Source organism: Cyclopterus lumpus, chromosome 14, assembly GCF_009769545.1.
Source record: "Cyclopterus lumpus isolate fCycLum1 chromosome 14, fCycLum1.pri, whole genome shotgun sequence".
Lineage (NCBI taxonomy): Eukaryota > Metazoa > Chordata > Actinopteri > Perciformes > Cyclopteridae > Cyclopterus > Cyclopterus lumpus.
Window position 1 is genome coordinate 17512078 of NC_046979.1, and position 21508 is coordinate 17533585.

At 41.8% G+C, this 21508-nt stretch overlaps 2 protein-coding genes across 3 annotated transcripts; both read left to right on the forward strand.

Moving 5' to 3' along the window:
- Positions 1-551: 551 nt before the first annotated feature.
- On the forward strand, positions 552-8678 carry adssl (adenylosuccinate synthase, like). Of its 2 annotated transcripts, none has more exons than XM_034550579.1 (13): positions 552-643; positions 1884-1986; positions 2455-2523; positions 3060-3110; positions 3188-3254; positions 3410-3517; positions 4053-4134; positions 4622-4748; positions 4837-4991; positions 5567-5691; positions 5821-5918; positions 7553-7702; positions 7810-8678. In XM_034550579.1, exons 7-13 carry the CDS (start codon positions 4060-4062, stop codon positions 7860-7862), a joined length of 783 nt encoding a protein of 260 aa, XP_034406470.1. In that variant the 5' UTR covers positions 552-643; positions 1884-1986; positions 2455-2523; positions 3060-3110; positions 3188-3254; positions 3410-3517; positions 4053-4059; the 3' UTR covers positions 7863-8678. The 2 variants fall into 2 exon arrangements, with proteins under 2 accessions (XP_034406470.1, XP_034406469.1); XM_034550578.1 differs by lacking the exon at positions 552-643 and adding an exon at positions 745-1340.
- Positions 8679-16084: 7406 nt separating this feature from the next.
- LOC117742886 (potassium channel subfamily K member 4) lies at positions 16085-21086 on the forward strand. The gene is made up of 6 exons (XM_034550535.1): positions 16085-16273; positions 18694-18808; positions 18918-19078; positions 19181-19367; positions 20264-20406; positions 20493-21086. The coding sequence occupies exons 1-6, from the start codon at positions 16085-16087 to the stop codon at positions 21084-21086; spliced, it is 1389 nt and encodes a 462-aa protein (XP_034406426.1).
- The last annotated feature ends 422 nt before the right edge of the window (positions 21087-21508 follow it).

The window sequence follows — 21508 nt, forward strand, 5'->3', positions numbered from 1 at the left end:
ACCTATTTTAGGACACTGATAGGCTGAATTGTATATCACTCATTTAACTAAACTGCTTCTTAGACCCGTCTCTTCTGGGCCAAAACGATTCGGCCCCGGCGCAGCGGAGACACGCAGACAGGCGGAGAGGATGTGCAGGAAGTGCAGGAAAAGCATATATTTTGCCCAGATATCCTATTTTACAAATATTACTGGGTATATATTCCATATTTCCAAAAAACTAATATTGACAATTTGTATAATTTATTAATATTATTATAATTTTGTAATACTTTATTTTATCTTTTGTGACTCAAGGTGGGTGGGGCCAGGCCCCCGTGGCCCTCTATTGGCCAGCCGCCACTGCTTGTTTGCTGTATTATTAAATCAAAATTTACATTGGAATATGCACCAGGAGCATCCACACGATATACAATATCGTTGCTGCCACCTGGCGGCCTGATGGACACACTGCTATGATGATTCCGTGTTGGGTTCAGAAGGAATATGTACACGACATTGTGGTCAGAGGTCAGCGTGGAGTTTCTTTTAAGACTACATTTTGACACGTGACCTCTTTACGCGACAGCACTGCTATGCTAGACATGCTCTCCTCGTTTTAAATGACGACGTGCCTTACATTGTTGCACTTTACAACTCGAAGGTATCAAAGAACAACACACTGCTCGAGACTAGGTGAACACAGCTGATGAAGCATTTTATTTGAGCCGTTAAAAGCGAAACGTCGAATATTACTGTCAGGCACGTTCAAGCCGCGTAATCTGTCCGACGATAAAAAGCGAATGCGGAAGTAGAGAGGAGTGAATCATTCGTGTACTCTTCGTTTTATTTTATTTGAATACTTTAATCTTATTTTAATAATCACAAGCTAAACAAACAAAGACACCGAGTTACATACAATGCCCGTGTGTAAGTTAATTGGTTGTACGGAGAGTGCGTTAGAATGATTAACGATAACCGTGTACGGTCATTTGCTACTCAGAGCCAGGCCTATAAAGAGAAACACGGCCACCTGGTGGCCACGCGACAGACGAGCACTTCCCGTGACGCAGAGAAACGCGGTAAAACGATATTCCTGCGTGTAGAAGCACGGCAGCAGCAGCAGCATGGCATCCGACGGCACCATGGCGAACGTTAACGGAAAAGAGGCCGTCTCCCTGAACGGGGAGCCGGTCGTGAAGCGGTCACGGGAGAGTGTCGCGCACGAGTCTTCTCTCCGCGCGCCGAAGGAGCCTCAGAACAAAGTGACCGTTGTGCTCGGGGCGCAGTGGGGCGACGAGGGCAAGGGGAAAGTTGTGGACTTGCTCGCATTGGACGCGGATATTGTCTGCAGGTGCCAGGTACCCAACCTCACCGTCGATTTAACGGCGCACTTAACATTCAAACCGACTACTCGGCACAACGACGTTGTTACGCAACCCCGCCGTTAACCGTAACCGGTCTCCTCGAGCAGCCGTTTAATATTAATGATCGGGTTCCGACGTCAACAACCTTGTCTGACCTCCCGGATGTAGAAGCGCTAAGTTGATGCTAATGAGAACTGCTTGCCCGTTCATCTTGTTTTTATTGTTTATATCTGCTGTGTTGGTAACAAACTGTTCTGAATCCATCACTTGACATCCACATAATAATAATTATGCTAATAATAATAACCGTATCCAGTGAACCTTATGTAACGCACCCCGTTGTTGGCCAGCTGTTCCTGTCGCTCTTTCAACCCGGTGACGTTCAACGGAAATGTGCTTTTGTTCATATCAGCTTGTAGCTCACCAACTAACACGGACTCTGTTCTCAGTGACACACGGGCTGAGGGGTCATGTCGGGGCTTTCTGCCGCTCGCGCTCGGTCGGTGTAACACTTAATGTGGTGTGTGCTGTTTGCAGGGAGGCAACAATGCGGGTCACACGGTGGTCGTGGACTCTGTGGAGTACGACTTCCACCTGCTGCCGAGCGGAGTGCTCAACAAGAACGCTGTCTCCTTCATTGGTACGAGGCGATCCGTGTGTGTGTGTGTGTGTGTGTGTGTGTGTGTGTTTTTATTTTTTAAGGACTTGGAAGTTGGTGGCAAGATGAGGATCCTAATAAAACAATAACAATCTGTATATGACTGATCAAAAGCACAGAAGACGGCCTTATCCGTTGTTGTGTCTGTTTCTTTGCAACTGTTCTTTTACTGCAGAGCTAAACAAAGAGTATGCATGGTAACATGTAGGGAAATCAACACATACTGCACATAAGACTTACAGCAGTGTACTCTTGATTTAGTGTTTCCTCTTTTGGGTCTATTTTTTTTCTAATTCTATGAACGCATGGAAAGAGGAACCATTAATGGAGCCATTGGTTTTATATAAATGAAACTTCAGGGAAAACATGAGCCACATAATAAATGTCTTAGGAAGTGGTCCATAACTTTACTTCTCATGCGCTTAGATTTTTTATTATTTTTCGTTACAGGCAACGGAGTGGTGATCCACCTTCCGGGTCTGTTTGAGGAAGCTCAAAAGAACCTGCAGAAGGGCAAAGGTAAAGTTGTCTTAACGGAGATGGAGAGATGCAGTGTTATAAATATACAATGTCTTTTTTAGAAAGCGGTGTCTGTATCCGTGTGGTAAAAGGGCTTTCTAGTCTTCCGACCGCTCCGTGTCAACATTCACCCCTTTCACTCTCATTCATCCACTGATGGCACAGTGTATGTAATGTGCCAAACTGCTCATCACACTATTGGGGTTCAGTATCTGACCCGAGGACACTTTGTTTACCACTGAGTACAATGGTCCGAATAGAAATCTAATCAAACTTTCTGAAGTTTTTAAATACTTAATTATCATTAGAGGTGGGTCTAAAAAGTACACGGTATGTTGTATTTGCATTTGTTTAATACTTTTGAAAACGTGCAGCATTACCATACTACATGAAAGCAAAAAACAATATTAGTATTGGCTTCAAGAACATGGATGCATCCCTAATATGCTGGAAACCTGCAATGAAATGTGTAGGATGAGGTAATGAATGTTTCATCGACCAGGCGTGTAACGTGGGATGTGTTGTCTCTTGTGCAGGATTACAAGGATGGGAGACGAGATTAAAGATTTCTGATCGTGCCCACCTTGGTGAGTAAACGTTTCCTCATTCAGACCTTTGAATTGGACACGGCCTCGTACTGACGGCCCCTTCCTTCCATCTCTAGTGTTCAACTTCCACCAAGCCGTTGATGGAATCCAGGAGCAGCAGCGGCAGCAACAAGAAGGGAAAAAGTAAATCTACTCTTAATTGTTTTAAATACTGTATATATTTTAGACTGGTACAGTTTATATTATAATGAGTACTGTTCTCAAGTTGGAGTGATTCTATTCTATCACACAAATGGGTTGTGTTGCTTATTAATGTTGCGCTTTTACTTGTTCTTCAGTTTGGGAACCACTAAAAAGGGTATCGGTCCTGCCTACTCCTCCAAAGCGGCTCGCAACGGACTGCGAGTCTGTGACCTTGTCTCAGATTTCAAGGTTTTTGAGGGCAAGTGAGTTTTCCTGTTTGGTTTTTATTTCTAATTTTGTTCATTTTCATATTCTCATATGTTGCCAACTCATAAGTGATCTAAAATTAGATGAACTATTAGAGGCTTCTGATGGGATACTATTGCTATGTCCAATGTAATATTTCAAACTTCATAGTTTGATCAGCATTCAATATCTTGTGTATTCAGTATTTGGTGTTGCAGCACTGTGACAAGTATCTCTTTTTAAAGAGCAGGTGTATTTCAATCCCTAAATGTGAAAATCTTCCCAAGATACAAGTTTGAGTCTAGGATGACATTATGAGAGCATTTAAGTCATGTTTATACAAAAACCTCTGACATTAATTAGGCTGTCATAGTTCTATTTCTGAGTGTCGTAATGCATTGCCCTAACAATTGTAGTTTCTGTACCTTCTCCCGCCACCTGGTGGCAGCACTTGAAACGGAAGCATTATGATAGCCATGGTGAAGGAGCATTTGCATAAAAAGCTTTGACATGCATGTGTAAGCAGCCTCTCTAACTCTGCCCTCCTCGCAGGTTTCGCATGTTGGCAGAACATTTCCTGACGATGTATCCAAACCTTAAGTTGGACGTTGACGGTGAACTGGAGCAGTTAAAGGTGAGGACGGGAAGAACTGACGGAATGACATCGGGGTCTTTTCACACGGCTGCTTGGCATCGATATTGCGACGAGAGACCTCTTTTTTTTCATTGAAGACATTTCCACATGTCAGTCGGGATTGCGCATGTGTAAACGACACAATGATTGCTGAATTGAGCTGCTTCAGTTTCATGGCCTTGGTCCTGTGCGTACTGGCTCAGTGAAACTCAAGAACAGGACTCATTAATGTTCTAACGGACGCTTGTGCTACTGTGACTATTTCAAATCACTGCTGTGACGAGTAACTTTATTTTGCGTATAAAAACAATTATACAATCTTTGTAATTCTGATATGTTTTAAATCTTATTGCAGTAATGTAATACGGGGAAAGAAATCAGGATGATGCAGTTATGAAGATTATTGTTCATTTGCTAGTGTCATATGATATGGGTGTGGCCTCACTGGTTTCAGTGTTTTTCTTCATTTTGGAAACTTGTTTTTCAGGGATATGCAGAGAGACTGCGCCCCCTAGTGACTGATGGGGTGTACTTCATGCACAAAGCTCTTAATGGTCCCAATAAGAAAATCCTGGTGGAGGGAGCGAATGCCGCTCTGCTGGATATTGACTTTGGTGAGCACCACTGGGTTTGTGAAATTTAATTATGAAGGCGGACTGGATTTTTTTGCCTCCCCAGGTTAACCTACGTTTCTCTCTCCAGGGACGTATCCTTTTGTGACGTCTTCTAACTGTACTGTGGGCGGAGTGTGCACTGGCCTCGGCGTGCCTCCATCATACGTTGGCCGAGTGTACGGCGTCGTCAAAGCCTACACCACCCGGGTGGGCGTTGGTGCTTTCCCAACAGAGCAGGATGATGTGAGTAAAGTTGATGAAGAAGCTTCTGCTAATTACAGATTAATGTCATTAGGCTGAGAAGAACTCATGTTGTGGTTTAAAGAATCAAATTCATCATGCCTACTTCTCAGCTTTTTGTGAAATAGCCAACATACTCCACCAGAATGAAGGAGATATGTGACGTTGCAAAGCATGTTTTGGTTTTCAGATGCTCGTAATGGAAGTATTTTAGATGTTGATCCAACATTCAGTGATCAAACTGTCATTTCTAGTAATAAAGGACCTTTTAACTTAATAAAATATCTTTCCAAATGGGAAAGTCGACTTTGTTGACATGAGTTGCATACAGATTTGATTCTCCCAATTCTGAAATGACTGGAAAATAGAGCGACAAGATAATCGCATGAGTCTCAAATGACATCAGTTCAGTCTTGTGGTCAGACGTGTGAAGAGTGTGTAAACTGAAGCAGGAGTGCAGCTGACTGTCCTACACAAATGAAGGCATAACAAGCAGAATCATCAAAGTACCCCAGTAAATGTGTTTTTTTATTTGTCCCTTCCACAGTCAAAAGTACACTTCTTGTTTTTTATTTTAGGAGACTGGAGAACTGCTCCAGTGCCGAGGGAGAGAGGTTGGTGTGACGACGGGCAGGAAGAGGCGTTGCGGTTGGCTGGACCTGATTTTGGTCCGATACGCCCACATGGTCAATGGCTTCTCTGCGTAAGGAACTGTCTTGCCAGAATATTATCCCCCCACCTGCTGCTGTAATTACTGGAGCGGCAGTTAAGCTTTATGATGCACGCTGTCTGTCGTCATCAGAGTTGAACAAAGTGACTTCTTTCCTTGCAGAATTGCCCTGACAAAGCTGGACATTTTGGACACGCTGTCTGATATCAAAGTGGGCGTGGCCTATTCGGTCGATGGAAAACCTCTACCCAGTTTCCCCGGTAGGTCATAACCATTTCAATGTTTTATAGATCAGTTCTTTGTCTGCCCATTACAGAATAGTATTTGATTTAACATTGCCTTTATGTATGGGGCAGAGATTGATGAAAAGTAAGTAATAGTGAAAAATGCACCTCACAAGTTACGTAAACGCAACATAACCCATTTGAGTTTTACCGGTATCGGAGATGAAACGATAAAGCAGCAAATCCTCACACATTTGAGAAGCTGTTGGTCACGTCGTCGTATCAATTGTCGTTTTTTAAAAATATTTTTTGTATGCACTAGATGACTACAAAACAAGGTGTAAATGTTTGGTCACGTTTTATCTTGGTGTCTTGATCTTTGATTGAAAAACATTCTCGTCTGAAACTCATCGATCCACAAACCGTTTTAATAGCAGAAACAGGATTACTGTAAACGCAGGAGAGGACCTGTATTCTCAAAGGGATTATGATTTTCAGAAGGACTACTCAGCATTTGGTTAAAGGGGATGAACGTAGCTTTTATGCTCCTTTTTAATGTCTTATTTTACACGGTCAGCTTTTACCAGCCGGAAATGCAACATCTTGGGTTTTTGAAAACCTATTTTGCAGCAGATTTCATGGCGCATTTATCTTCTCTCGGCTTTCACCGCCAAATGGAGCCAATTTTAATTGTTAAGCTAATGAACCGGAGGATGATGAGACGACTTATCTTTTTCTGTGTCACTGCAGCTGCTCTCGGTCGGCACGGCATCACCGATTTCCCTCATACGTGCATCATCTTTATGGCGCTGAATGTTTGAGGGGGCTCTTATCCTGATCCAGATTTGGGCCTTCGAGTGCTCTCTGGTTGTGATGCAGTCTTTCCACAACCGGATAGATATGCGGTTAGGAGCACGGCCGCTCCGGTCACCATCTTTGGTGTCGATTGCCGAAGCCATTCACCGATCCCAACGCGTTAGCGTTTATTCAACAACACTGTTAGAGATGAGAAAGTATTTGCAGACAACACATTCAACATATTTTCCTCACACTCTTGGACGAGGGCTGGCCTCGATCAAAGAAATTCACCGCCGACTGACAGGATCTGGTAGATTAGACGATTTAATTGACAGATCTGTAAAACGTGAGCTTCTCAGTTCCACTTTAAATGTTGCGTTTATCAAAAATGTGCTTGTCATTTTCTTGGAAATTAATCATTTGTCACTAAAAAGCATTTTTTTTAAAAACAACTTACAAACTCTTACTCGACTTGGACGAAAATGAAAGATGAGTCGACTACTAATAACACAGACTGCTGTAAACAGTCCCGCCTTGAACCGCTGCTCGAGACGTGCGACTCCGATGAAGCCGTTTCAGCGGCGCATGGAGAAAAGGTCTTTGTGCCACGTGGTCGGCTTCTTTTTATAGAGACCACCGATCAAACTATTTAGAACTAATTAGCAGCTGATGACGACCGGTGGCCGACTGACCGGAACGTCACATCCTATGCGATAATGCATTGTATCCTGCTTGCATGTGGACCATAAATACCACTAAAGGGCCGCTGTCCAGTGTGTTTTTGTTCAGATTTGTTTATGAATCCGTAACTGTGAACCAGAATGCAAACATCGCCTTTCACTCATTGTTCCATCGATGTGCTTCTGCCGCAGCGAACATGGACGTGTTGACGAGGGTGTCGGTGGAGTACGAGACGTTGCCCGGCTGGTGCTGCAGCACCGAGTCCGCTCGGCGCTTCGAGGAGCTGCCGCCACGCGCACAACAATACATTCGGTTCATCGAGAACTTCCTGCAAGTGCCAGGTTTGTAAAGAGGCACTTTGCATTGATGGATCGACTGCAGCCAGCTCGTTAATCACTTTGCCAAACCTGCCGGTCACACCGTGTCTTTCTTCTTCTTTTCTTCTCAGTGAAGTGGGTTGGAGTCGGCAAGTCCAGAGAGAGCATGATCAAACTGTTTTGATCCGTCTGCCCACCTGTAGGCTCGGCTGGTTTCAGGTTTCGATGGGATTACTCTCCTCAAGTAAACCCTTCGCCAGCGAGGCCAATTGTGAAACATTTTGTTGCTGCTTTTGCATCACATTTTGCAATAATTTCTCCCAGTTACAATTTATGCATTCCACACGTTTCCTATATTTATTCGGGTGTTAATCTTTCTAAACACGGTGCACACTGATCGATCGATTCTTTATTCCATTCCATGCAGTAAAGCACAGTTTTGTTTTTTTAACATTCTAATTAACCTTTTAGTTGATAGCTGTTCTCCGTGTTTTTGTTCTTCTTTCTTTACACATATTTGAAGAGCCATTGCTGAACAGAAGACGTATTAAAGGGCACAACAAAATATAGCAAGAGATAGTTTTCAGGCTTTGTAATGAGAGGGGAAAAGGATTGAAAGCCGTTGTGCGATCAGTCCGACAGTGAACTTTTTTCTATTGAACCATTTTAAAACACTTTAAAAACATGAATGCATCTCAGTTTGTTACAATATTGTTGGAATAAACCTAGTGCTTTTTAAATCTTCCTCAAAATGTATAAATCGACGCTAAACAACTCTAGGTTGAATAGCTGTTTTTCTTGATGATAATTGAGTTTAAGTAAGAATTCCACATTCACACAGACATTGGCTGGTCTCTGATAAGTTTGTGTTGATGTAAAAATGTCCGATTGGCAGTCGTGTTTCGGAGTATATTTCAATATGTTTCCTACAACATTTCATTCATTGTCAGTGGCGTAAAAGACTCGGCTTGCTCTTACCAATAAAAGGAAAGTAACATTCTTTTGTTTTGTCATTCATTCAGGTTTTAGTAAAGAAACACGTTTCTGAGCAGGTAGTTGAACTGTTCTCGGGTGTAAATATTATGGGTTGTTGTATCATCCTTCCATTGTTCTGCTCCTGTTGTGCAGCTGCAGTTTATTTTCTTGTAGGTATTTATGGTCATTATGCATTTATTATTATTATTATTATTATTATCATCATCATTGTTTACTGGCTGTGTATTATGCTGCGTCTCTGAATGTCAAGTAAGCCAGTTTTAAAGCTTCTCTGATCAAGAGTTGTATTGTCTTTGATGGATCTTAAGATGTGGTATAATAAGAAGCCCCTCGGCTCTACGGAGCTTCGGTTCATTCTTAACAAAGTGGCGCGTTTAGCAGCTGAAGAATCTGCTGCTGAATGTGTACAAAGTCGGCGGTCTGCTGACACCTTTTTGCCTCGTCAACTTTACAAGGCGTTAGCGGACAGACGTCTGCACTCTCCTCCTTTTCAACCTGAAACATTTTTCTCACCCTTTCTTATTTTACACCCTCCTTAGTTAGCCGACTTCCTCTGAGGATTTAAAAGCTTTTCAGAGCTGGAGAGGGGGGGGGGGGTGGGGTATTAGATTAAAGTGTGAAGCGGATGCCTTGGCAGATCAATGCTCGAGGTGTAACAGAGTCCTGGAGCTTCTCAGATATTGCAGTCTAATCCGTTGAGGGCCCTGCACACCCACACAGGTGCTATCAGCCGTACGGGCCGCTCCGGTGGACTTTGGGCAGAGATGTGCTCGGGAATTATGTTATTAAAGTCTGCGTGCAGATGAAAGTAAAAAGCGTGCAACCACACAGATGTAGTAAGCACTCTGTAGCCAGAACAATGACAGAAACAAAGCCATTCAGAATCAATTATTTAGCTGCTGCTGTAAATAAACGCTGACACGATAACTAACCCTCCCTTTTATTTTGGTATCAAGCTAAATGTTATCAGCTAGGCTAAATAGCAGCTAATTAGCTACAGTGGCTTTTTTTGGTTGTAGCAAACAAAAACTCTCACAAGGACAGTTGCTGGATGGCTGGGGGCATGTGATTGGCTGAAAGAGGAAGGGGTGGGAGGGATAACTCTACTGTCAATGAAATGTGACATGAAATAAAAACAATCGAGAAACGGACGACTTCAAATGCAATATTCAATTTGGAAATTGCCTCCAATAAAATCGTTAAATCATTATGAAAGTATAACTAAGCATTGAACATGTTGTGGCTCCGCCCATCACCTCCTCTTGCATTTAGCTTAAAACCTGGATAGCAGTCCCATGAGCTTTTGGATTAATAATGTAGAGGTTAGTAATATACACGGTAACAGGCACTAATAGTTCTAATAGAGTTGCAAAGAAACCCAACTTACTTTACTTTATACATAAGAACATTACTGAAATCATTAGAAGACTTGTTGTTTTTGTGCTGCCGCCCTTTAGAGTAGTAAATATAACTTTCTGCCATTTTGCCTTCTGCTGTACGTCAAAAGTGCATCGCCCGTCAAATGAGCAAAGTTGCCGACGTTTGCTAATCAAACAATTTCCAGTCCAAGAAGTCACTGCATCATCACAAATGGCAGAAAGTGAGCTTACAGTAGATGCAAGAAGGCTTAATTGAAAATAAAGTGCTCATAATAGCAGTGTAGGCCTCCTCCCCCTGGTGGGTCGGCCCCCTCCCTCCCTTTAGTTTACTACCACCTTCCTTCACTTGTAATTGAGAGCACATTTTGTCATCAGGTCAATCAATTTGCTTTTTATTCAATTGTAGCTACTTCTCAGACGGTCATCTCTCATCAGATCTCTTTCCAGATCTGTCTTGTCCCCCCCCCCCCCACCACCAACGGCTGGATGTTAATTAATTTACCTTTACACTGCCAGATAAATCCTACATTACATTAAGAGGACACCTGGAGTTGACGCCACCGACCAACTAGAAGTAAGGATTTTTAGATTGTCTTTGCATGTGTTTGATGCTTTTTTTTCTGTGGTGACCAGAAGGGATCGTGGAGGTGATGTAGAGGTCCAATTAGATCCATTTTTCATGATATCGGCATGACCTTTGAGTTGAAACTATAGAATAATGCTTGTTTTTCAGTATTTTCACTATTTTTCTACGACGATGAAGAGTGTGTGAGCGATGCAGAAACGACCACGGTTGTCGAACGTTCTCCCCGTGTATTCCACAGAGCTCTCTGATGATAACTTTGATCACTGCCTTTATTAATAATCATTCCTTTAGTCTTTCCTCGTCCTGCACTGTGTCGTGATGTGTGTAGCCCCTGCAATAAGACATCTGGTTCAATGGGGTGGGACTGTGTTCAGTTCTGTGAACAGAGAGACGGCAGCTCTCACACAGATTGAATTGAAGAAGCCAAATGTATTTTACAGTTTATTGGGTGAGTGCATGGAGTAAATCCAATTCTGCAACTGAGCAAGTAGAGACCAAGTACAAAGAATTTGCAGGGAAATATGGAGAATGATGTGTAAAGTTCACCAGATCATCTGTTTATTACAGTTACTAAACTAGTAAATAACATATGAAGTGTATGTCAAACCTTTTTTAATGCATGTTAATTGCTATACAGCACAAAACAAAGTGTAGATTGTATAGTATCTCAGTCTTTCTGTTGCTTACATGTACAAAAATCCTCAATATTGTAAAACCTGCATGCATCTATATTTCTTTGTCACGTGAAATCCCACCCTCTTCGGTTCCTGTAAAGAGTCAATTTCTCATGTCGCTCAGGAGGGCGTGTCAAACATTTCATTCAATCGGATGTGATGGATCCATTTCCCAAAAGGTTTTGGTTATGAGTAACAAATATAACAGCTGTATCTCCAGTCGACAGAACATTTTAATATAAAAATATATATATATATTCAAGGAATCCACTTTGGTTGAATTTTCTCATTGAATAATGCTTGAAATGAATGATTAAAATATACAGTATATATATATATATATATATATATATATATATATATATATATATATATATATATATATGTGTGTGTGAATATGTAAATACGTGTGTGTGTGCATGTGTATATGTGTATACATGTACATGTATATGGATGTGTATATATACAGTAAAAGTATATGGAAATATGTGTATATATGTGTATGTAGATACACAGTATATGTGTGTGTATGTATGTGTATATACTGTATACGTCTATATATCTGTATATGTGTATGTATTTTTTTATGTATCTCGCTTTCATGGATTGGAGTTCCATTCATACATTGTCATATTCATGTAATGTGTTTATGTAACTCTGTAACTCTGTTCATTCTGTCCACATGACATCTATTGCATCTGTCCATCCGGGGAGAGGGATCCTCCTCTGTTGCTCTCCTGAAGGTTTCTTCCCTTTTTTCGGGGAGTTTTTCCTGATCCGATGTGAGGTCCTGGGACAGGGATGTCGTATGTGTACAGATTGTAAAGCCCTCTGAGGCAAATTTGGAATTTGTGATATTGGGCTATACAAAATAAACTGAATTGAATTGAATGTACATATATATGTGTATACATACTGTATATGTGTGTATATGACCAGCTTTTCTGCCAGACAGACCCTAAAACCTCCATATATGTATGTATATATATATATACATACATATATACTGTATATATATATATGTACAGTATATACTGTATAGATGTGTGTATATATATATATATATATATATATATATATATATATGTATATATACTGTATGTATGTATATATAGTATATACTGTGTGTGTATATATATATATATATATATATATATATATATATATATATATATATATATAAATGGATCCTGTCTGGATGCCACGTTAAATAATTTTGCACTGACCTTGTACTGTTACTTTTAATACCTCCAATTCCAAATCCAGGTTCCTCTGAGAACAATAACTCTGTCCGCCCCTCGTATCCTGATATATTGCATTGGCACACTTTGCCCTTTACATCCAGGAAGCTCTGCTAAAGTCTCTGGCAGAAAGTTAGTTACAGTCCGCTTCTGATTAGGATGAATTTTATTGATTGGGGATGTCTCTGATTGTTTGACTGATTATTGATAGATCACCATCATCCGAGCAGCTATGACACATCATTTGTGGTCAGAAGCAAAAACATTGATTCAGTCAGGAGGCAAAGCCCCATCCAAAAAGTTATTTTATATGTTCGATTAAACCGATGTGGCGAGCTACTCAGCATCAAGTTCCCGTTTGTGTTTAAAATGCTTATTTTAACTGAGCAATTCATCTGTTCTCCATACACAGTAATGGGCGGCACAGGAGCATCATGGGAATTTGCCAACTTGGATTTGAGATCTTAGCTTTCCGTCTGTGCCGCCCATTTGTCTCTCTACATCGACGTCATTCGGCTACATTTCCTCTGGTCCTAGCCTACCTGCGATAGTAGTTGTCTTTAAGCCAGTTCAGTGAAGGTACTGCAAGCATATTGGTGACAGTAATGCAACATTTTATATGATATACTGTATATATGATATATTTAGTTGTATAGCTTATATGAAGAATATTATCAATTAGCACATGTTAGCATGCTAACAGGTTTAGCTAAGAGGTTTGCAGGCTTCCTCCTTTGCATCAGCATGTTAGCATGCTGATAGTAGCATTTCGCTCAAAGAAGCCTGACAAGAGACTCTTTGTTTTGTTCAACTCTGCTGAAACTATTTTTGTCAAACTATTATGAACAGGCTGCAGTTCACAGTACGGGACGGTGAAGTGAAGCCTCAAACTCCCTGCAGTTATTCAAACTATACTACTGTATGATTAGGCTGATTATTACATGTAATAGTGACAAGAGGATTTCATTTAATTTATTTTTAGTTTGAAAAGGGACAATGTAAACCTGAGTCAGTAGAAAGGCTATGGTTTCATCAACAGTCCTTTTGCCTGATATTGTTAGGCATCCTGGAATAATAACCTTACACATTTACAGTAACATAGGAACATCTGCCTGAGAAACCGTATCCCCGCACACACACACACACACACACACACCGAAAGAGAGCAGCAGCAGTTCTGTCAAGCAGATTGTGTTGAAGATGGGACATTGAGAGTGAAGGGTGGCTGAGCTTGGTTTCAGTCTGCAGAGTTGGCAGATCTCAATGAATCTCAAACATTAATCCCAGAGAAGTATTGATATGACTCCGGCCTCTACTGCATTGGACATTCAGTTAAACACAGAAGGAACTATGGAATATGAAAAATTCTACGTAAGGAAGCTGCATGATGTGCTCATGTCATAAATGAATTAGATATTTACGTACTGCATAATAATAACTGATCTAACTGAAGTCAGAAGAAACTGAATAGATCCAAAACTTGACTGCATCATCATCTCCCCCGTCATCTGTGCTGCGCTCTCTCCTCCCTCTTAATTCACTCTCTCACACTCTATCTAAAGTCAGCAAGATTGAGTATCTTTTTCTTCTTTTTAGTCCTCAGCAACAGCATCCCTCCACACACACACACACACACACACACACACACACACACACACACACACACACACACGCACACACACACACCTCCCTGTATGCGGCTGCCTGAACTCATGAAACACTATGCGTGAGGCGACTGGTTCTCTGGATTCTTACGATCCTTCATTTTGAGGTAAGCACACATGGGCTGGACTCTCCGGTATCATACATCTTTACGGACCAGCAGGGACCCTAAGTGGTAAAAAGCGGGATTACTACGGCTATGTCTCTGTAACCGAGACATAGCCGTAGAGCACTTAATGCAAGCTATATAACAATGTCCTTCGGTCTAGTGGTGTATTATCTGTCTGGCTTTCTGTGTTGTCTGTGGTAGGTATAACATATAACTGCTGCTTTTAAATGTCTTATTAGGCAACAACATGCTTTAATAATGTATTTGGTGTTGAAAAGTGGATAATCTCTAAGTAATTGATGAACTACTATAATGTTAGTATATTGTTACGTGGACAATCACACATGTATCGTTGTGTTGGTCTCCTTATGTGCCGATATATACCCTGCATTTATATAAGAACCAGACATTTATACGAATCTTACCAATATAGGTATGAGTTACTCTGTTAACTTCTGGCTGAATTTGGTCAGTGGACAGTCTTGTTGTGTATTCCCAGCAGCTGTAAAATTGTGGAGAGAAGTGTATATTTTGCTGTCACCCTGTAACAGTTTATTGCTCTATTTTTAAGAGCTGCAGCTACCGAACTTAAGGAGACGGTAGCTGGTTTTATTGTTCTGGTTTGCAGTCCAGCGATGCAGAGGGAATTGGAAATGGCAGGTTTACTGGTCCAAATGATAAAAATCTTTCACTCTCAAATCATTTCTGAAATTTGGGGACAAAGGGAGTGTTGGACACATCTATCAGTTTTATCAGGTTTCCTTTCTGGACATCTCAAGCTTCTGCTTCTCCAAAGATACAACAATCTCTGAAGTCCATTCTGATGTATTTGGAGGTATGCCTGCACTTTATATGTATTCTGCAGCTGCTGATCTCCATCACCTAAAGGAGATACATCTCCTGCAGTTGTTTTCTCCCCCCTGACTCTACAAAGGTGTGGCTGGAATGTAACCAAGCTGAACCGTCTCTCATCACAATCTAAAGGCTTTACATGATGCACATGATTAGAAGATGGCTACAGATAATGTGTAACCATCAAGAAAAAGGCAACAACAGGTGGATTCTGTACCAGAACGTGAGGGACTCTGTGTGTGACGCTGCCACGCCTTACCGCTTCACCTTGTTGTTGCCTGTCACGGAGGATTACCCTCACTACTGACAGCTTTTGGGAGAAAGTGAACGTATCGCTGTTCTTGTCTAGTTCAAAATTATCGACGTATAAATGCTGTGAATGCTGAATAGCACGTGGAAATATGTGCCTCTGCTTCTATCTATAGTGTCCCCTCCCTCAGAGTGCGAGGTGGATGGGCTCCCCAGTGGTTACGGATCCAGGGACACCATCCTCAGGCCTGGTGACAAGGACTTGAAAAGACGAAGGCGTGGGCAACTGAGGCGGATTGATAGGTAGAAGCTCAACTATTACGGCTGCATCTTGTATTCATGACGTGGATCACATGTTTTTTTCTTAACTCATGCAGCCAAATCCGTTCAAAGTGTCAGGCAGGTCAGGTGGCTGCATGGCATTTTATGGAGGATGTTTCATTTACAGTGTGTCAGCGTGTGGTGAGGCCTGAGTCCACTTAATGCCTCATGTGCCAAACCGCCTGCGTTGCAGTCAGGCGCTGTTTCCAGCTTGAACCCTTTGTGTGCGTGTGGTTGCTAATGTTTTAGCTGCGGCAGCTGGGATCCCAGCCACACCAGCGCCGAGGCCGGCAAAGGGAAACAGCAGCCTGCGTTCGCACTGAGTCGAGGTGCAGCCATGCGCTGCTCCACCCTGCTCGGCATCCTCACGGGGGTGCTTCTCTACTTGGTGCTGGGAGCTGTGGTGTTCCGCTCGTTGGAGGCTCCGCGAGAGGAGGGCAAGCACATGCAGCTGCAGAACACACGGCGGGAGTTCTTGTTGAACTTCACCTGCATGGGCCCAGACGACCTACAGACCCTTATAGAGGTACAGCAGATCTTCTCATGACAGCATAGATTTAATCTGGGTTGGGAGCCACTGAAAAGTATTATAAACACAACTTATGATGGACAAAATAACGCCACAGTATTTCCTTCCTTTAATTGCCATGAGTCAAACTGATAATTTTATGGAATATGTTCTTTAGTATTATGTATTATTATGGTGTGGTGAGATTTTTGTGTGTGTACGTTTACCCTTCTTACTCACTATCTACCAACAGGTTCTAAAACTTAGAGACAGCCCATATCTGGCTACAAATACATTTTGGCCTGACTGCTTCACATTTTATATTCACTTGTTTGAATTGAAAATGTAACGTATGGCACTGAATCAGTGTTGTGGATCTTCATGTTGACCCTTCAGACTTGTTCAGTGTTTTGGAGCCGTGGAGCAGCATTGTCGACTGTGGGTCTGATAACAGGTGTCTGAGCAGCTAGGATGGGTCAGCTCTAGCATGTGTGTGCAAGTGCATGAAAGCTGAGCCTTAAGAGCCATGTTGGCAACCATGGCACAAGCTGTGATCCTGAGATGTTTGTCCTTGAAGGTTTATCACTGTTTTAACCAATTGCAAAACGGTTAAAGGGACTGAAGGACATGACAGATGTAACCGAGGTAGTCACATTTTGTTTTTGGATTATTTAGAGGATGATGATAAGAGATCTGGAGTTTACTGGTTTAATTTTAAAAAAAGACAGGAAGGATAATGAGGACATTTATCACAGTTCATAATATTAGGATGGAAAGTGTTCCATATGAAAATAAATACATTGTTTTAAAATACATAAATGAAAAACCATTATTAATATATTAAATTATATTTCATCAATTATTTTAATGATAACTGGATTGTATAGTTAATTTATATTTAGTTATAGACATTGTTATTTAAAATGCATTTTTTATACTTTACCTTTCAGACAATCCCAGGCAAACCGTTTTGCCTCTCTGAAACTAGCTCACCAGACAATAGCCAATTCGCTCCCGTCAGGTAGAACAATAACAATGCTCCTGCTGTAAATAAACACAGTACGCAAAGTAAACCCCTTCATCTTTGTACGCCTTAGCATTAGCCTACCAAGGCTGCTAATGGTACCAACCTAGCCGGCTAACGAGCTAGCTGTTAACAGTTTCTAGTGTTAGTTGTTTGTCTTTCTCTGAGGAACATTTAGATTCAAAATGCTGCAGCTGTAACTCTGAGTTAACCAGCTAATGTTCACAGCTCATGACATTGTCTTTCTTAGCAAGTTAGCCAGCCAGGTAGGATGCGTGCACAGCTTTGCTATATAGATGAAAGGAAAAAGGGCATTTAAAAGTCAAATCTATACTCTAAAATATAAATGCACTCCTGTGAAACTCTGTTTTTACAAAAATAAAAATGGTTTAATAATATCTTATAATAAGTTGAGTTCAAATTATTTCATACCAAAGATATTGTTTAATTTATGTCTATGTATGTTGCACAATTTATTCATATATAATCCCTTAATACGAAACATCTGGTGGCTTTCTAAAACGAAGGGTTCCCATGCAATTTGTCCACATTATTGTAGTAACAGCAATACACGAATATGATAAACATTTATTGTATCTATTGTTAGGTGCTGTCAGAAGAACAAATGGAAGTCGTCCCGTTCATGAGTGAACCAGGCAGCTGTTACAAAGTCATTCTTCAGATGTTTTTCAGCTCAACAAGCACTGTGGTCAGGTTTCACTAAACCAATGTCAGCTGATGTTTCAACAGGTTCCTTCCTACTTCAATCTCTTCTCAACTTTTGAGTAAAAGTCAGGTTTAGTGATGTTCAGCTAATTTCACAACTCAAGATGCGCTATGTTAGTTTGGCCATGCTTGCACTAATTAAGAGCTTCAGCAATTCAAGTAAATGCGCAGTTGTAAAACAATGGAAATGAATCCATTATCCCAAATGAGTTGGGACAGACGCATGCAGAGTCAGCCCAATAGGCAGCATCTACCAGACACAGCCCTGTCTCTGGGATTGTAAACTATAAGTATAAGTAATAATGTCTGCAGAGACCACGTTCAATCACAACGTCATCATACTCAGCTTTGAATTGAACAGCTTTGAGTTAACAAATGTCTTCAAGCACCAACAGACAGAAAATTGATAATTAGATCAGGAATCTGTGCTGGAAGTGGTTCGATACCCTCGGGACAGAATGGAGCCGTCACAGTCGTACATCACCAGTCTTTGACACTGACTGCCAGCTGCTGATGCCATGACAGTGCATTTTCTACATCATTGCCAACATTACTGGACTATTTAATTGGATAATCAAAAGAAACTCACACCCGTGTTTGTGCCTTTTAAACTTTCAGAAATTAATCGTGTGTGCTAATAGTAATAACTAACCACTAAACTCTTCCATTCTCCACTTTACTACCCCAGGAAGTAGTGGAGGCCGTCGGTGCAGGTGTGGATCCTAACAGCAACTTCACCTTCGTCAGCCAATGGGATCTGGCCAGTGCCTTTTTTTTCTCAGGGACCATAATCACAACCATCGGTGGGTGTCCAATAGGAGCATTTAGCCTGCCAACATCATTACATTCTTGACCTTTACATTTTGTGTCCTCAAATCGGCTGATCTTCCACCTCTCACCCCACATGTTCAGGCTTTGGAAACATCTCCCCCAAGACGGAAGGAGGGCAGCTGTTCTGTATTTTCTACGCCCTGGTGGGAATCCCGATGTTTGGTATCCTGCTCGCTGGAGTCGGAGACCATCTGGGTACTTGGCTGAGGAAAGCTGTTGCCAAAATAGAGACTCTCTTCCGGGTCAGACCCTTAACAGAGCTTCCAATGTCTTCTTTGCTTGCACTGCACATGCACTTTGCTTTATTTGTCTCATGCCACTGTGTTGTTTCGACCTGCTGACAGAAATGGCGTGTTAGTCCAACCATTGTGCGGGTGATCTCCGCCGTCCTGTCCATCCTTATGGGTTGCCTGCTCTTTGTCGCTGTGCCTATCCTGGTTTTCAAAGAGGTGGAGGGTTGGACTCTTCTGGAGTCGGCCTACTTTGTCGTTATCACCCTGACAACAGTGGGGTTTGGAGACTATGTTGCAGGTATATATCAGTAATCGATCACCCACGTATTTCTTAACATAGCTGGCAGTGGTGTGCAGACTCTGAAATGACAAAGGGGAGACTTTACCATTAGGCTTGGAAGGCATGTTTACATACAACACATTTATGTTATGTTCCCATTCTAACATAATGTGTATGTATTTAGACACCTGTCCTATAACTGCATTTAAGAAAAGAGAAAGAAAGAGAGAGAGATAAGACGCAACCACAAACTAGTCCCAGAAATGTTCAGATTCCTTATTTAAAGCACCAGTCTTTATTATTATCTATTAGCGGAAATGGAATACAATATTCATAACTACGTTTTCAATGTAATCACCTGAAAGTAGGAATTGTTGTGTCTTTGTTATCTACTCAAGAAGTTATGGATTCTGCCGCGTTGCACCGCCATGTTCCTACAGTAGCCCTGAACGGACAAACCAAACGCTGGCTCTTGCGAGAGCCTTTGTTTTTACATTGCTTGAAAGCCAAACTGGTCTTCACTGGATATCATTTAATACACAAATCAATCAATATCTACTGCTTGTGCAAAGCAGCTGAAGTAAAAACGTAGTTTCTTTTGTAGTCTTATTTGTTTCAATCTTATTTGTTTCGCTTCCTTTTACATCGTTTTGCTTTTTCGATGAATTTATTGATCGGTAGATGAGTATGAGCATGACTTAATTAGCCATCCATTGATATATGTCAGTTGTGATGCATTCATTTCACTTAGCACAAACAATTTTCATTTGCCTCATAAATATTTGAGCATTACTTTCTTGTAAGAGATGAAATATCTTAAATGTGTTTCTGTAAACAAAAAAGACGAATGGGTGAATGAATGTGTTGCCTTTACACACTGCTACTGCATACTGCGTCTTTGTATCTTCTCAAAGGGGATTCAGGAAATGCGGGGAGTGACCACTGGTACAAGCCTTTGGTGTGGTTCTGGATCTTGCTGGGTCTGGCCTACTTTGCATCAATCCTGACAATGATTGGTAAATGGCTTCGGGTTCTATCTAAGAAGACCAGAGCTGAGGTACTTCTCCACTCGTGTCTGTTGTTATCATGTCATGTCTCTGCCACTTCCCTTCCATCCTCTCTGGTTGTATCCCCTTCTCTCAGATGGAGGAGCTCCGAGCCCACGCCACTGATTGGACTCAAAACATCCATAATATGTCGGTGGATTTTCGAATTCCAGGAAAAATCGATGACCCCTTCAAACGGCGTCGGCGAAAGCATCGCCACGGCCCTCGCAACGGTCACACTGTGTCGCCTAACGGGGCCACTGAGGGGAAAGAAGAGCAACGTGATAGTCAGACCGAGTCTGGATCTTACTCCTCTTCCTCCTCTTCTAATGAATCGGGGTCTGGATCAGAAACAGACTCTCAGGTCACTCAGACAGAGCGAGTGCCTGGAGAAAAAACTGCAGAGCCTGAAAAGGAGGAGACTCCTCCAGATCCCAACCTGTCTCAGCCTCTGGACCACTTTGGGGAGAACCTCGCCTTCATTGATGAGTCCTCAGATGCCCAGAGTGGTAAACTACATTTGGATCCTCTGCTGGATAAATCACAAACCAACTGTGCACGCTCTCGGCCGCCCAAGAGGAGACGTCAAAGAAGACCCGTTCCTCAGAGAAGCCCCAAAATCAACGGCCGTGACAAGAAGGAGCCCAAAGGAAACCCACCACCAGTTCCAGCTCTCCCAGTGAAGCCTTAAGATTGAAGCTGTATACAGAAACTCCACCGCTTGCACAAGTATCGCCCTGAGAGATATGAGACATGTTCATGTTCTGACCAAGGAGTTGTCAATGTAGCAATTTATTTGTATATACTGCTTACTTACAGACAAGATGAAAACATGCAGCAGAAGCCGTGGCCATGGCTTGCATTTAATGCTCTTAGCATGCGAGTGTGTATACCTCAACCAAAGATGATGAAGGCCAATGCTCCCATTACTTTCTGAGGAGTTACTGCTCTCTACTGGGCCAAGACAGAAATGCACTACCACTCTCTTAACATGAGGGTTCCCTACCTTTAAATAATCAGAGAATAAGTGCAAGAAACACGAAAAGTCCCCCCCAAAACACTATGTGTTCAGAAAGTTGCCACAGCAGTGTGACGCTCATGTTGAAGAGAGGT